General features: G+C 37.5%; 1 protein-coding gene across 1 annotated transcript in view; it reads right to left on the bottom strand.

Annotated features, from left to right (window-relative positions):
• Positions 1 to 13,980, bottom strand: part of Mylk4 (myosin light chain kinase family member 4) — a 105,749-nt gene that overhangs the window by 76,838 nt on the left and 14,931 nt on the right. Inside the window, exon 2 of the mRNA XM_042680354.1 lies at positions 8,398 to 8,668. Within this exon, the coding sequence (XP_042536288.1) occupies positions 8,398 to 8,556 (159 nt within the window). The 5' untranslated portion in view covers positions 8,557 to 8,668. The remainder of the gene's footprint in view (positions 1 to 8,397; positions 8,669 to 13,980) is intronic.

The raw sequence follows: 13,980 nt of genomic DNA, 5'->3' as shown, positions 1-13,980 counted from the left end.
CTAGGACACCCAGAACACTGTGCCCCGAGATGCCTCAATCCGTGTACTGAATAGAATCAGAACAGATGAATATTCTGAATAGGATTTTCTGACAGCTCAATAAAAGAGGTTCCCTAAAACTGCTGGGCTTGGAGAACTTTTTAAGACAATAGGTGACCTATATTTCTCAATAATCATTAGCATAGGAAAGGTTAAGAGATGATATTCTGGAAAAAATCTAACCTGAGGTATTTTTACAATTAAAAAACTGCAAAAAGAGAGCTTTTAAAAAGATATAGCCACAATACTCTTAAATATATACTGAGCTTTTTATTGGAAAATATCAGAGATCTACATCCTTACAGCTTCAGTGAATAACACATTTTTTCCTGCATGGAACATGCAAGTCCTCATAGTATTTCACACAGAAGAAATGTAAGTGTCCTAGTATTTTCCACAAGAGATACACTAAGCAATCAAAAAGGATTGATACAAGACAATAGTGACATTTGAGGATGCTAGACTTTAATGTGTCTTGCTTAAAATTTTCTTTTCTATTCCTGCCTTCTCCCACTGATATTTTTCCTTGTCTTCCACTAATTAACCAAGACTCAGCAATGCTTCAGAATAGGAACTTGATGGTGGGGCCTTGGGGAAGTTTCCTGGGGAAGCCAAGTCCTCCCCACACTAAGAGGTAGAGCTGGTAGGTTCTCATAGAATAAGATGTAAATAAAGCATGTGTGCATAGGTATAGAGGTATATTGTCCACCCCAAAATGTTAAAATGTAAATCATGCATTGTCTATGGGGGCAACAGTATCCCAAGGGGGTGAACATTTGTGAAGAAAGACTAAGGATATCTTACTATCCTATGCATAAAGCACACATATGTTTACAATGTGCAACAATAGGTACACAGTATATCTGTAGTATTACAATTCCCCATGGGTGTGTGACTTAGCTGTGGAGTGCTCACTGAGCAAGTGTAAAGCCCTGAGTTTGCTCACCAGCACCAAAAGGGAATTTTTAAAGTAAATAAATAAAACTTCATGGGAGGATTTAAAAGGGAGAGACCCAAAAGTTTCTGGGAGGTAAATGAAAGGGGGAAAAATACTGAAAACCCTCTATCAACTTCAGATAAGAACAATTATTTAGGCTGTTGTCTGTAGTATTTCCTAAATTGTCTTCTAACATTTAAAATATAATTCAGTATGTAATAATGAATAAAAGAAGTAGAAAAAGATGCCCTCCAAGACATGAATACCTTCTCTTAGAATACATTAAATATTTAACATCAGTATTATTTCTCTTTGATTAGCAGCCTACTATTTTGCCCAGTGGTTGCAATACCATAGGAAAAGTAATATCAACCTAGAGATTCAACTGTGTTTTATCAATAAATGAACAGGACAAAGCATGGAGTACTGCACTCAGAGAGCTCATCACTCTCCTGACATTGTTTCCAGTAGAGTCCCTAAGGAGAAGAAAGTTTGGCTTATGTTTATATAAAAACAAAGAAGAGGGAAAAACTCATGTTAGCATTGGCTTTAGCTCTCACATTTTAAAAAAAAAGCAGATTTAATATACATCAAGCATGGCTAGCTCATAGTTCCGTGAAAGTTGATGCAATTGCTAGAAATGTTGAAAGGTGCCACCTGCCTCTATTCTTATCCCAGCCCCTCCTAAGTCAGTAGCCCTGGCAAGGATTCAACAGAGCCTCATTCCATTGCCTTTGGCAAGCACCACTTCCAGGCTGGAAACATTCAAACAGAACTGCGAAATGAATCAGTCTGGGTTAATTTCACTACCTGGGCATCCCCAAGGGCACGTGCCTGCTGGTGGACTCCCCGTTTCAGCACTGATCGCAACAGGCGCCATAGGACTGAAGATGACAGAAGACACACGCTACCTACAATCCAGATGTCTTTTCTTCTAAGTGTTGAGTCCATTTTTCTAGGAGCAGATGTGAAGCCCCTGGACTTAAAGGCACCTTCCCTGCCCTGGTCTATCACAACCACTTCCCAGGCACTGCCGATCTGAGGAGTGGGCATTACGAATTGTAGACGTTTCTTGCAGAGTCCTGCCGTGGGTGTCTCCGGTTACACGATCAACAAATATTCTGCTTCTTTAAAAGGAAAAATATGATGGTCTTGTGTGACGGATCTGAAACAGGTGCAGGGACTAAGAGAGACCCGCTGGCCATAATTTAACACTAGTGCGCATGCGTTTGATACCAGTTCAAGGACTAGTAGCTGACTGTAACTGGAATCAGCTGCTAAGATTGGACCCCAGCCAGCCGGGAGCTTTCTCCTGCCCTTGCAGGGTAAGGAGTAAAGCATGGGGGTGGAGAAATGCAATTCCAAAAATCACAAAATCTCCACCTTCGGCCATGCTATTTTGAGACCTAAAAACAATTTCATCACAGTTGGTCAGGAAATGCCATTTGGTACTAAATCCACCAACTGCAATTGAGAGAGAGAGAGACAAAGACAGAGACAGAGACAGAAGCAGAGAGAGAAAGAAAGAGAGGGGGGGATGTTTTATTTCAACCCACTCTGTCTGTCCTGTTGATAAACATTTTGTTTTGTTCACTCTCTGAATCCTTTGTACCAGGCATTTAAACATTCCAGAGCGAGGCTATAAGGTCGTGCTTGTGTGCAGGCCATTCTTATCTTTCTATCCCATAGTTGGTTTATGGAAGAATTCAAATTTGATTGTGAAAAAGAAGTATTCCTTACTAAGGAAGATGCTTTCTCCCTTATGCTAAATTTAAAGTTTTATGATATACATATCAAACTGTGACATTAAAGAAAACTAACAGAGACACATAAAACCTTATTCTGGCCAGAGCACTCAGGCACCAACATAGGCTAACAATTGTGAAGATATCTTCATGTTTAGTTTACCAACAACTAATTTATGAAAAAATTGTTATGAAGACAGTAGGATTAACTCTGTCTTTCTGATTTCTTATTTATCTATACTTTGAATAGAATTTTTTAGTGAATTTGAATTGAATTACTGACTTTAAACATGCAGACACAATCTAAAACTAGTGCTCATAGATAGCACACATAGCTTTATTTTAGCATTTTAGTCACAAGAGAGAGTAATATAGTGATATAAATTTGCCAGCTTATAAAAAGTAGATAAAAATGATATACATGACCAAAGGGAACAAATTAGCTAAACTTGAAAATAGTTCTTTTTTATGTATTTTTATTGTTTTTAGAAGGTGATGTACAGTGGGGTTACTGTTTGATAAGTCAGGAAATGAGTATGCTTCCTTTTGGACAATGTTATCCCTTCCACAAAGGAAGACTTTTAAGCACAAATCAAGTGTCAAGTTCAGAAATAATCTACATAGAAGTCCTATAAGCAAAGTTATATACCAGTGGTCCATGAGGACATAGTTCTGCAAAAGGATTAACTATATTCTAGTGTTCCTCAGCTTTTATACCAACCATGCCTTTTTGGTGGAGGATAGAAAAAGCTAGGGAAATCTAGGTGACAAAGAGGTAGTCATAGATCATTTGGGTATAAAAGAAAACAAGAATATGGACTAGTAGAGTGTGTGCCTAATGTGCATGAGGCCCTGGGTTCCATTCCAAGCACCAAATAATTCATAAATAAATAAATTTCAACCCTGACAGCATACCCTTAAATCACACACAAGTGTGAGCATCTTAAAAGACCGAGATTTGAGGATCCAAGTTCAAATCCAGCCCAGGAAGAAAAGTCGAGGAGACTCTGATCCAGTGAACTAGAAAAAAGCCAGAAGCAGAGGTATGGCTCAAGTGGTCGAGCACCAACCTTGAGCTAAAAAGCTAAGCAAGAGCACCATGGCCTTGAATTCAAGCCCTAGCACATGGAGATAAGAGTCTCACAGACTTTCCTGCCCAAGCTGGCTTTGAACTTTAATCTCAGCCTTTTGAGTACCTACGATTATAGGGATGAGCCACCAGTGCCCGGCTTGTATGTTCCTTTGAAGGAGTGCTATGGAGACCCTCAAGAATGGGAAGGCATAACTATATGAGGATATATAAAGTAATTTTGGAAGGGAAACCACAGATAAGGGTCAGGGTGGACAACTCCACAAAAATCACAGATATGGGGTGCTTCTGGTGGTTGTAAGGATTTAATACTGTATCATTTTGAGCCAGGGTTAAAGAAGAGATCACAACCATGGTATAGAGGAGAGAAGACCAGTGTATGAAGGAGAGAACTTCAGCTGATGCTTCATTCTTGAAGGCAGGTCACTAAGCATTGTGACCATCACTCCCTATCCATGCTTCTTGCTGAGGCGGGGTTTATGCCATCCTCCAACGTTTTTAACTTAACTTCAGAGCATGGAAAAAGAGAAAAGATGGAAGTATAACTTGGGGGTAGGCGTGGGGGGTATAGTTGAGATAAAAATGAGGGAGGGGGTAACAAGTTCAACAAGAAATGTACTCACTACCTTACATATGTAACATACATATGTAACCTTACATATGTAATCCCTCTGTACATCACCTTCACAATAAAATTAAATTTAAAAAATGGAAGCATTTCATCATGATGTAAGGAACTGAATAGCCTCTTTTAATAAAAACTTACAATTCTACATTATATATAGAAATCAAGTGATTTTTAAAAGCATCTTTTGGAATATAACAATGAGAAAAGTCATTAGAAAACAGTAAAAAAGGAAAGTGAGAAAAAGTAGAAGAATAAAATTTAAATTGCACAATTATTTTCTAAAGTTGGAAGAATATGTAATATTTAATCAATCTGACAAAGAAAAACAGAAGAAAGCTAAAAATCAACCCAGTGGAAGAAATTAATAAAATAGAAAGCTAAAGATCAAGAAAAGAAAAGGAATCTGAGTTTACCAAACAGTTTTTAATAATCATAAGTGATTACACTTGTTTATAATTGTTCTGCTCTTAGGACTTGGGAGTAGTCACTTCTAGAGGGAATCTGTATTTTATGCTTCTAGAACAAAGCTTGGACGTCCCCAGAGTGGCTGAAGTACAAAGAAAATTCCTTTCAGTGCACTCAGAGAATGTTTCTACTATTAGCAGTGCTAATCTTCTCACAGAGTGAAGGGATAAAAGAGACAGAAGAATGAAGGGAGAAAGTTGACAAGGGTTTTTGTTGATTTGTTTTAAATATCCCTAGAGAGAAAATAAGTGGTATTGCAAAGATTTACTGCAGCCCCAGCAGAAGATGGAGACTCATTAATCCTGCTCTGTCTACATACCTGAAGACATATGAGCTGTTGGAATGGTTTTCTCACCCACTCATTGCCAGACCCACTGTCTGCCCTGCACCCACAGATTTTGGCTGCACAGAAAAGAGAAGAGCTCAGAGTAGCAGACACATATACCTATCCATTTGCCACATGGCCAAAGAGAGACAGGAAAATTTACTGCTGACACCTCTGGACCTTCTCCATTTACAAGCAAGAAACTGAATGGAACATATGCTACTTCTTTCTTATTCCTTCCCACCCTCCACACAGTATCAAATGCAGCTAGGAGGCCCAGGTTACAAAAAGATAGAGTGGGGACTCGGGGCATGGTTCTTGTGTTAGAGAACCAGCCATGAGCAGGCAAAGTAGACTTACTTTTTTGAAGGTCTTTGCAGACTCCATATTCTCAATTCTTCCCATGAAAATGTCCTAAAAATAGATAACTTCCAATGTAATTGATTTCTGATATTGCAGAACAGTAGGTAAACATGACAATAATTCTTCCTAAAAATGTCTATGGTCCAACTTACCACTACTCATTCTTTACCTACTTTTAATGATTATGTCACAGAACTTGTAGAAAAACTGCACTTGAAAGAATGATGAAATCCATAAAAACAGCTACAATTAGTTGATGATTTCAGAGTCATACAAAGCTATACAAGAATGTTTTTTTGTTTCCCATATCCTACAGAGATTCATGAACAGAAAATAAAATCCTTCTCTTTATTTGTTTGTACTAGTAAAGGCCCTAACAGAAAAGTCATTCATGTTTCACCTAAATGTTTCCTATGGAAATTTAGTTTTGTTCTCTATTAAATGAGGTATTAACTGAGCCAGATATGGTAGAATATATGTGTAGTCCCAGCTACTAGGAAGGCTGAGAAGGAGGATCTCTTGAGATCAAAGGTTCAATCCCAGCTTGAGCAGCATAGTAAAACTTCATGGATATAGATAAATATGTATATGTATGTATAGACTCGAAGGGAAAGCACAAGTCTCCACAAAAAAACTTACTCAATCTCTATCTTCTCTCTACGACATTCCATTATTCCTTACTCCTTATAAAATACGTCTAGGAATTTTATGCAAAACATCTCTGTGTCATGGTTTTTGTGTTGCTGCAAATGCCCTTTCTACCTGAAGAGTAGTTTGGAGAACAATAGTTAAAATTTTTTTATAAAGTCAGCAGGACCTGATCTCAAAAATAAAATTAAAACAGAAGGGCTGAGGATGGATCCTCAAATGATAGAGCCTTGCTTACCAAAGTCAACTGGTGGCTTTGCCTACCAGATTCTATCCTCAATACCACAAATAAAAAAAGCAAAACAAAACAAAAACTATTGCATATGCCAGAACAAAGGCAAGGGCAAAAACGCCATGAGGCTGGTGCTGGGCTTCAATGAATGATACATGGGAATTGATTAAGGTAAGGCAGAAAAATGACTTGGTGCCACTGTTGCTGCTGGCTAACATTTAATAAAGTCTTATCACGGGGCTGGGTTCAAATTCAATCAAACTTAAGAGTATGTGTTTAGAATGCTCAAGACCTTGGGTTTACTTTCCAGCACCATCCTCTTAAAAAAAGATAAAAAGAAAAAATGCTTACTATGGTGTTAGATGTAAAGCCAACTGATGAAACTAGTAACTTCATTTTGTAGCTGAATTCTGTTGTTGCAGGTTCCTACTTAACCTTGCTTTTATCTTTTTCAGACCCTGCTTGGAACACATCCTGAAAAACCATAGCACCCAGAATCTTAGGACACCCCTTCTACCATCTTTCAAAGGGGCCAAAGACCACTTGTTCCTATCCCCATCTCACAAGTTAATTGTCCTGCAGGCCAGTGCTGTTTATGGTCTCTCCTCTCTTGCAAAGTTAATAAGTCTTTGCATTCTTGTTTGCCACTGTGACTCACAGCCTGAGCACCTGTTAAAACCCTCAGACCTAACAATAAATACCATGCTGAGTGCTTTGAACATGTCACGACATTTAATTTTCTCAACAGCTTTCACTTCATTATTCAGATCATGAAACTCCTTTGTTGAATTTAGTAACACACCAAAGAACACAGAACATGCAGATGACATAGAGTTCAGGGCACTTGTTCTTCCCAGTGTAAGACACAGAGCTTCATAGCCATGCTATCACAAGTCCTGTGAGCCCCTTCTTTGGCCTTCACTATCAGAACTATTCTTCATGAGCTCACAGTCTTCAGGAAAATAGATACCTTCTCTTTCTCTCTGTCTCTTTGTGTGTGTGTGTGTGTGTGTATGTGCGTGTGTGTGTATACTAAGGCTTAAAATCAAGGACTTGTTCTCTCCTTTGGCTTTTCCTCTTAAAGCTGGTCCTCTACCATTTAAGCTATACCTTTAGTTCTGGAAATGAGAAACTTATACGGAACAGTTGTACACACTTTAAAGTGTGTTTCTACAAGCTCTATCTATCTATCTATCAATCAATCAATCTATCTATCCATCTATCCGTCTATCATCTACCTATTTATCAATCATTTATTTATATATCATTTATACATCTGACAAACACATTCAAAATTGATATAGTGGAGCATGGCAGTGCACATCTGAGGTCCCAGCATTTGTGTGTGTGTGTGTGTGTGTGTGTGTGTGTGTGTGTGTGTGTGTGTGTGTGTGTGTTTGGGGTTGCAGGAAGGAAGTCAGGGTTTCTGATATGGTAAGCATACCTTCTGCCACAGAGCTACACTTCTAGATCCACAAGCTCACTTTCTAATTCTTAAGTCATTAAACACAATGTAGAGCAGCCTGCAGGAAGACCACCTTCCTCATCCCCCTCCTTCTCCTCTTCTTCCTCCTTCCCCCCTCTCCTCCTTTATTTCTCAGCTGCTGATCTACCTAACTTGTACTTTCAGTCCTGTTTTTGGTTGATTATTTTTGAGATGGAGTCTTACCAACTTTTCTGCCCCAGCTGTCCTTGAACCTAGATCCTTCTGCTCTGAGTCTGAGTGGCTAGGATTATCTCCCAATTATTAATCAAGTTCAATTTTGTTAACTTGAGTGAATTTTTGTCTCTTAAAAATAGGAAATTTGCTTATTCATAACTTTCCTTAATTCTAAATATAAATGACAAAATAGAATTTTAAGTTTGTTAATTTTAAGTTTGTTAGGTTCTACCTATAAGGAGAAATCAAATGAACATATAATTACCTCATTCTCTTCAGATCTTGAATCTTGTTCATCAGAATTTCCTTCTAGAAAACATTTTACTTTCTCAACCTCTTCCATGCACTGAAAGAATGTCATTTTCTCCAGCTGATTGCTGCTGTAACACGAGCTGATTTCTTCCAACCTCTTCACTTTTAACATTTTGGTGGTGAGCGTAATTAAGCTACTATTTGAAGTATGATTTTCATTTCCCTCTGTCTCAGACTCGTAAATCAAGACACAATCGTGACTTTTCAGAGCTTCAGTCTCCTGACTGTAAAGAAAGCACACACACTTATTATACCAACTTACTCAGTGAAGATTTGGATGTGGCTTCTGTTTGAATTGGAGAGACAACTCAAATTGGAAAGAGAAATGCAAATATTTGTATTGAGTTTCCATTGGTGAATCTTTTCCTACAAAAGTGGTAAGAAGCAATCTCAAGTGACTATATAACTCATTTTGTAAAACAAAATATATATTGTGGCAGAGTAAAATGCCTCACCTCCCCCCCCCCCAATGTTTCTTTGGTCTTTTTCAAAGTTGACCATGTAGGAAAAATTGTAGACCTCTGAAGATAAAGGAACAGCTCTGGAAATCTGTCCTTTTGTAAGAAAGAAACTTAATACATCCACATGAGTAAATAGCAATGCAGGCAAAGGTAAAGGCATCTCTGGCTGGTATCTCCCTTTTTCTACCTAGGAAAGATCTATTCACAAGAAGAGATGAGTCTCAAGCCTAGCCTTGATGGAGATGACTATCAGTGACTATTATTTGAAAGAGATGATCTGAGCCTCAAGGCAACCATGGCTTGCTGTATACCTCCTCCTTCATCTTTCCAGGGACAGAGCAACCTCTTTTGACTTCAGAAGTCCAAATTCCTATCCCTTTAAGCTCTGTATAAGGGACAGCTCTGCTGCTCCTCTATGAAACTCATACTCCTATTCTTAGGCATGTAGTAAATTCTGTGTGTTCTTTTTCTTATTATCTGTCCAGTGTTGATTTATTTCAGAGAGAACAAAATAAATTTAAAACTTCCCTACAGTATCTAATAGCCAACTTAAATATTGACTCTAAAGAACTCGATGTTTGGATGGGATTTGCAAATTTTGTTCATTTCCTTCCCTCCAAGGGGATTTAACAAGGAAGGAGGGCCTCCTGCTTCTCCTGGGTGTTTTGCCTCCCACTTGGGGGATATCTCTGTAATTCTCTCCCCATGAAACTTTGCATTACATTTTTAGCAACTCATATAACAAAATAACCAACTGGTATTTCAAAAGTTTTTAAATCCAGAGCTCTAATATGTTTTATACCACCTAAAGAAATTATATTCAAGCAAATAAAAATACAAATAGTATCAACCAGAACTCTATGCATTATAGACCATTGGTACCATTCTTGGGAACTTTCTTGAAAATCCCATTATTAAAATGCAAAAACAGTTGATTGTTCTAAGATAAATTATGATATATATATAGTTTAGTTACAAGTGACCCATAATTAAAATGCAAAAACAAATACTCAGTTGTTCTGACATAAACTATGATTGAGATACATCAGTTACAAGTTACTAAAACTGCATTGGGAAGCCACTTAAAACATTAACATATTAAAAACAAAAGCTTAGCTCCAAGATATAATTGCTTTGCAAAGGAATACTATACCTTAAGGTGTACCTGAAGTTTAGTACAACTTGTTATTTAAAGCAACCCACAGAAAGAAAGAGAAGATTTGATAGGTTATAACAATCAAAAATCATAATTACCATTTATAGGAAGACATCATAGTGTTTGGACCACTCCCAGGGTAGAACGAAAATTTGGCAGATAAAAGGAATCTTTGTAGACTTCAAATTGGCTACAGAACTCTCTGAGAGTCTTTTCTCTCAGCGAGTAGAAGTCTTCTGAAAAGACAAGTGTATATGACAAGAGGAAGTATCCTCTCTCTCAAATTCCACTCTGAGCCTCCTTTAAACTATGGCCCTTGATCTCATGTTGCTCAGCTGTTGCCTTCTTAGTCAGATGGAGAAGAATATTAATTTTAGACACCAGGCTTTTCAAGGCCAGTGGCTCCATTTCAGAGGTCAGGTAAGGAGAGGACAAACTGGGAACACAAGATGAAATAGCTCCACGTTCCCTATCACCAGTATGGCATTGCCCTGGTAAATACAAAGCAGGGTCTGTTCCTGGCAATCATGCACCCCTTCCGGACTCATGTAAGTGCTTGCTCTCATCTGGAAGATTTATCATACTCCATGCATACTCCTTATGGTAACTTTGAACATGTCCAGCTGCAATAGCAAGTCTGACAATTTGTCATCAGAAGTTAGCAGACCTTAGCAAGTTTGTCTTCATTTGCTCAATCTTTGAAGATACTTTAAATATATTCAACTATTTACAACATCTAGGTAGGTATGAGGAACAGGGGTTGATTTTTCTCTTAGGAACAACTATGATTGTCCTCTGATTTTCTACCAGACAAAGAAAAGAAAGTTCATTTAGAAACAACCACCTGCCTCATTCCAATTGTGGTATATTTCTGGATTTGAGTGACATAAAGCCTTGATTGCGTCGAAACTAGAATTAATATTACAGATGACTCTCCAATTCTTTAGGGCCTAATCAGTGGTGACTTCTTAATTTCAGTGTTTCTTAAACCCTCTATGACCCAGATCAGCACCAATATCTTGCACCCTCACATTCAAATAAAAGGAGAAGGGGGTTAATTCAAGTCAGTGTATTCTATACAAAATAAATATATCTATTTCAAGTGGCATTTAAAGGATTGCAAGATAATCCTTTTTTAATGGAACTGCTGAATTAAGGCTAGCTCAAGTGGCAGAAAGATTGCTTGGTAATCACAAGAAGTCCTGTGTTCAATCCCCAGTAGCACTGACAAAAGAGCTCTTCACTAGCTATTGTAAAAAAATAAACCTGGAACTGTTACTAGTTTTCTAGTACATGCACAACAAAATTATCAAAATTATGATGAAAAGACTGATTTAGACCCATTTTATAGGCATTATTATACTATACATACTGATAGTGCAACAAATCCCTCCCCACAAAAGAAAGATGCTTGTGGACACATCCTCTAATGAGACCATGAGAACAACGAAAACATACTCTCCATTCCATCAGGCCCAGCAAGTAGCCAAAGGCTCTGGTGACCAACAGGCCTATAGAATCTGCTACTTGACTTCTTAAAAAATAATTTTTATGTTAGAATAGCTTTCGATTCATAGAAAATTCACAGAGCTCCGTTTCCTTATATCTGGTACCTCATATCTTCTACTTTCAGCATCTTGTACTGACATGGTACATCTGTGGCCATTCATAAACCAATGTTGATACATTTTTATTAACTAAACTCAACAGTTTTCTTCCTCTAAAATCCCCTCTCTTTCCCAGAATCCCATGCAGGCTTTCACATTGCATTTAGAACCAATAGGATTTAGAAATTATTGGATTAGGTTATGAAAGAAAGACAGTAGACAAAGATGATTTACACAGTTCTTTCTGAGCACTTGTAAGTCAGACAGAGCTGATGTTAGCTGAGATAGAAACAGCCATAGGAGAAGCAAATTTTGCAGGTAGATTGTAGCTCAGGGTAAAAGATATCTGGTACAACAGTTAACCACGTGCCTATATGGTCTATTCACGTAACCTCAAGATCCTACGTCCAGACACATTAAATAGTCTGAAAGCTTAAAATGCTCTTGTGCCTAGAAAATTTTGTAGTAAAGCTATCAGTAGGACCAGCTTTTCTAGTATTTTCATGGTGTTTTGGAGTTACTGATCTTTTTTGAAAATATGAACATAATGAAAACAGCTTTCCACAGAGCCATGGGAAAGAATCTGCTTATTTTCAGATGACACTTCCAGGAGATGAATAAGAGGGTACACTGTCTGTCAGAGGAACCACACGAACAGGCATCACTGACAGCTCCTTCACTGCTTGTCATTCAAACCTGCCTTGATAATGCTAATCATTTGTGTTATGCACAGCTTTCTGAATGTTTCCAGATCAACAAGGCCTCTACTACACACCAAAGTAGAAGAATCATCACAAGTATCAAAATGCAAATTAGAAACTACTACAATCATGTTATCCACATTGCAACTGACTCTTCTTCCTTTCATAAAGCACCACTAAATATAACCCATAAAAGCAAAACATGATCAATTGTCTATCATCAAAATTCAAAATATTTGCTCTTCAAAGGTACCATTAGTAAAAGATTAGCCACAGACTGGAAAGTAGCTTGAACTCACATATTTGATGAAAGACTTATGTAGAATATATAATGCATTCTTATTATATCATAAGATAACAAACATCTCAGTTTTAAAAATAAACAAGATTTTTGCATTGCCATCAAAGAAGATATATAAATAATATATAAAATAAATGCTTTGAATTATTCATTATGTCAATGCAAATTAAATCAAAATGAAATAACATGTTATACCTATTAGAAGGCCCATAACAATAATAATTTTAAAAGACAGAGAAAAATAAATGTGGAAGGGAGTGTAGAGAAATCAGAGCTTTCATGAGTCAGGTTGTGGGAATGTTAAATGGTATAGGTGTTTGGAACATAGTTTATCAGTTTCTTTCAAAGTTATTTCCAATGTAGAAATTTAAACATAAAACTTTGTATATGAATGTTTGTGGAAGCATTGGTCTCAATAGTAAAAGAAAAAAGAGACACTCTAAATGCTCATCAGTTTTCTAAGTGGACAAACATAATGTAGTATGCCCATATTAACTACTCAGCAATAAGAAGGAATAAAATACTAATGCTTGCTACAACATGAATAAACAGAAATCTGGGATAAGTGGAAAAGAAAAGGTCAGAAGCAAAGACCATATAATATAAAACGTTCAGGTGGTTGCCTGAGACACAGAGTAAGAACAAAGATTAACTGTAAACAGAGTCAAGAAAGGCAATGTCTTGTGGTGATAATAATACACCTTGTTGACTTTGTGTGTGCCAATCGTGAGGCTTTAACTCAGGTCCTGGGTGCTCCTCCTCAGCTTCTTTGACTCAAGGCTACTGATCTACTATTTGAGCCACAGCTTCATATCCAATTTTAGGGTTGTTAATTGAAGATAAGAGTCTTTCTAACTTTTTTGCCTTGGCTGGCTTTGAACCACCATCCTCAGATCTCAGCCTTCTGAGTAACTAGGATTATAGTCATGAGCCACCAGCATCCGGCTACATCGTTGACTTTCTTAAAACATTGCTGACTTGTACACTTAAGTGAATTTTAAGTGCAGGTGTGGTTCTAGTAGTAGAGTGCCAACCTTGAGCAAAAAAGCCAAGCAAGAGTGCAAGACACTGAGATAAGCCCTGGTATCAGTGGATAGGTAAACTTTATGATTATAAAGTACACTTTAATAAGGTGTTACCAAGGAAAAAACTCAATATGCTTAGTAAAAAGAGCATTAAATGAAGGGAAACAAGAACTACAGAGCAGTCTGTGACCAGCTGTTCCAAGTGACCAAGGCGGGGATCCAGAGGACCCTCAATTATACCTCACACTTATAAAGTTACCTGGGGCTAAAGGGGAAAAAAGAAAA

The sequence above is a fragment of the Dipodomys spectabilis genome, unplaced genomic scaffold (assembly GCF_019054845.1).
Source record: "Dipodomys spectabilis isolate Male_0828 unplaced genomic scaffold, ASM1905484v1 ptg000059l, whole genome shotgun sequence".
NCBI classification, from domain to species: domain Eukaryota; kingdom Metazoa; phylum Chordata; class Mammalia; order Rodentia; family Heteromyidae; genus Dipodomys; species Dipodomys spectabilis.
Note: the sequence above shows the minus strand (reverse complement) of the source record. Positions and strands in the feature narration are given on the sequence as shown.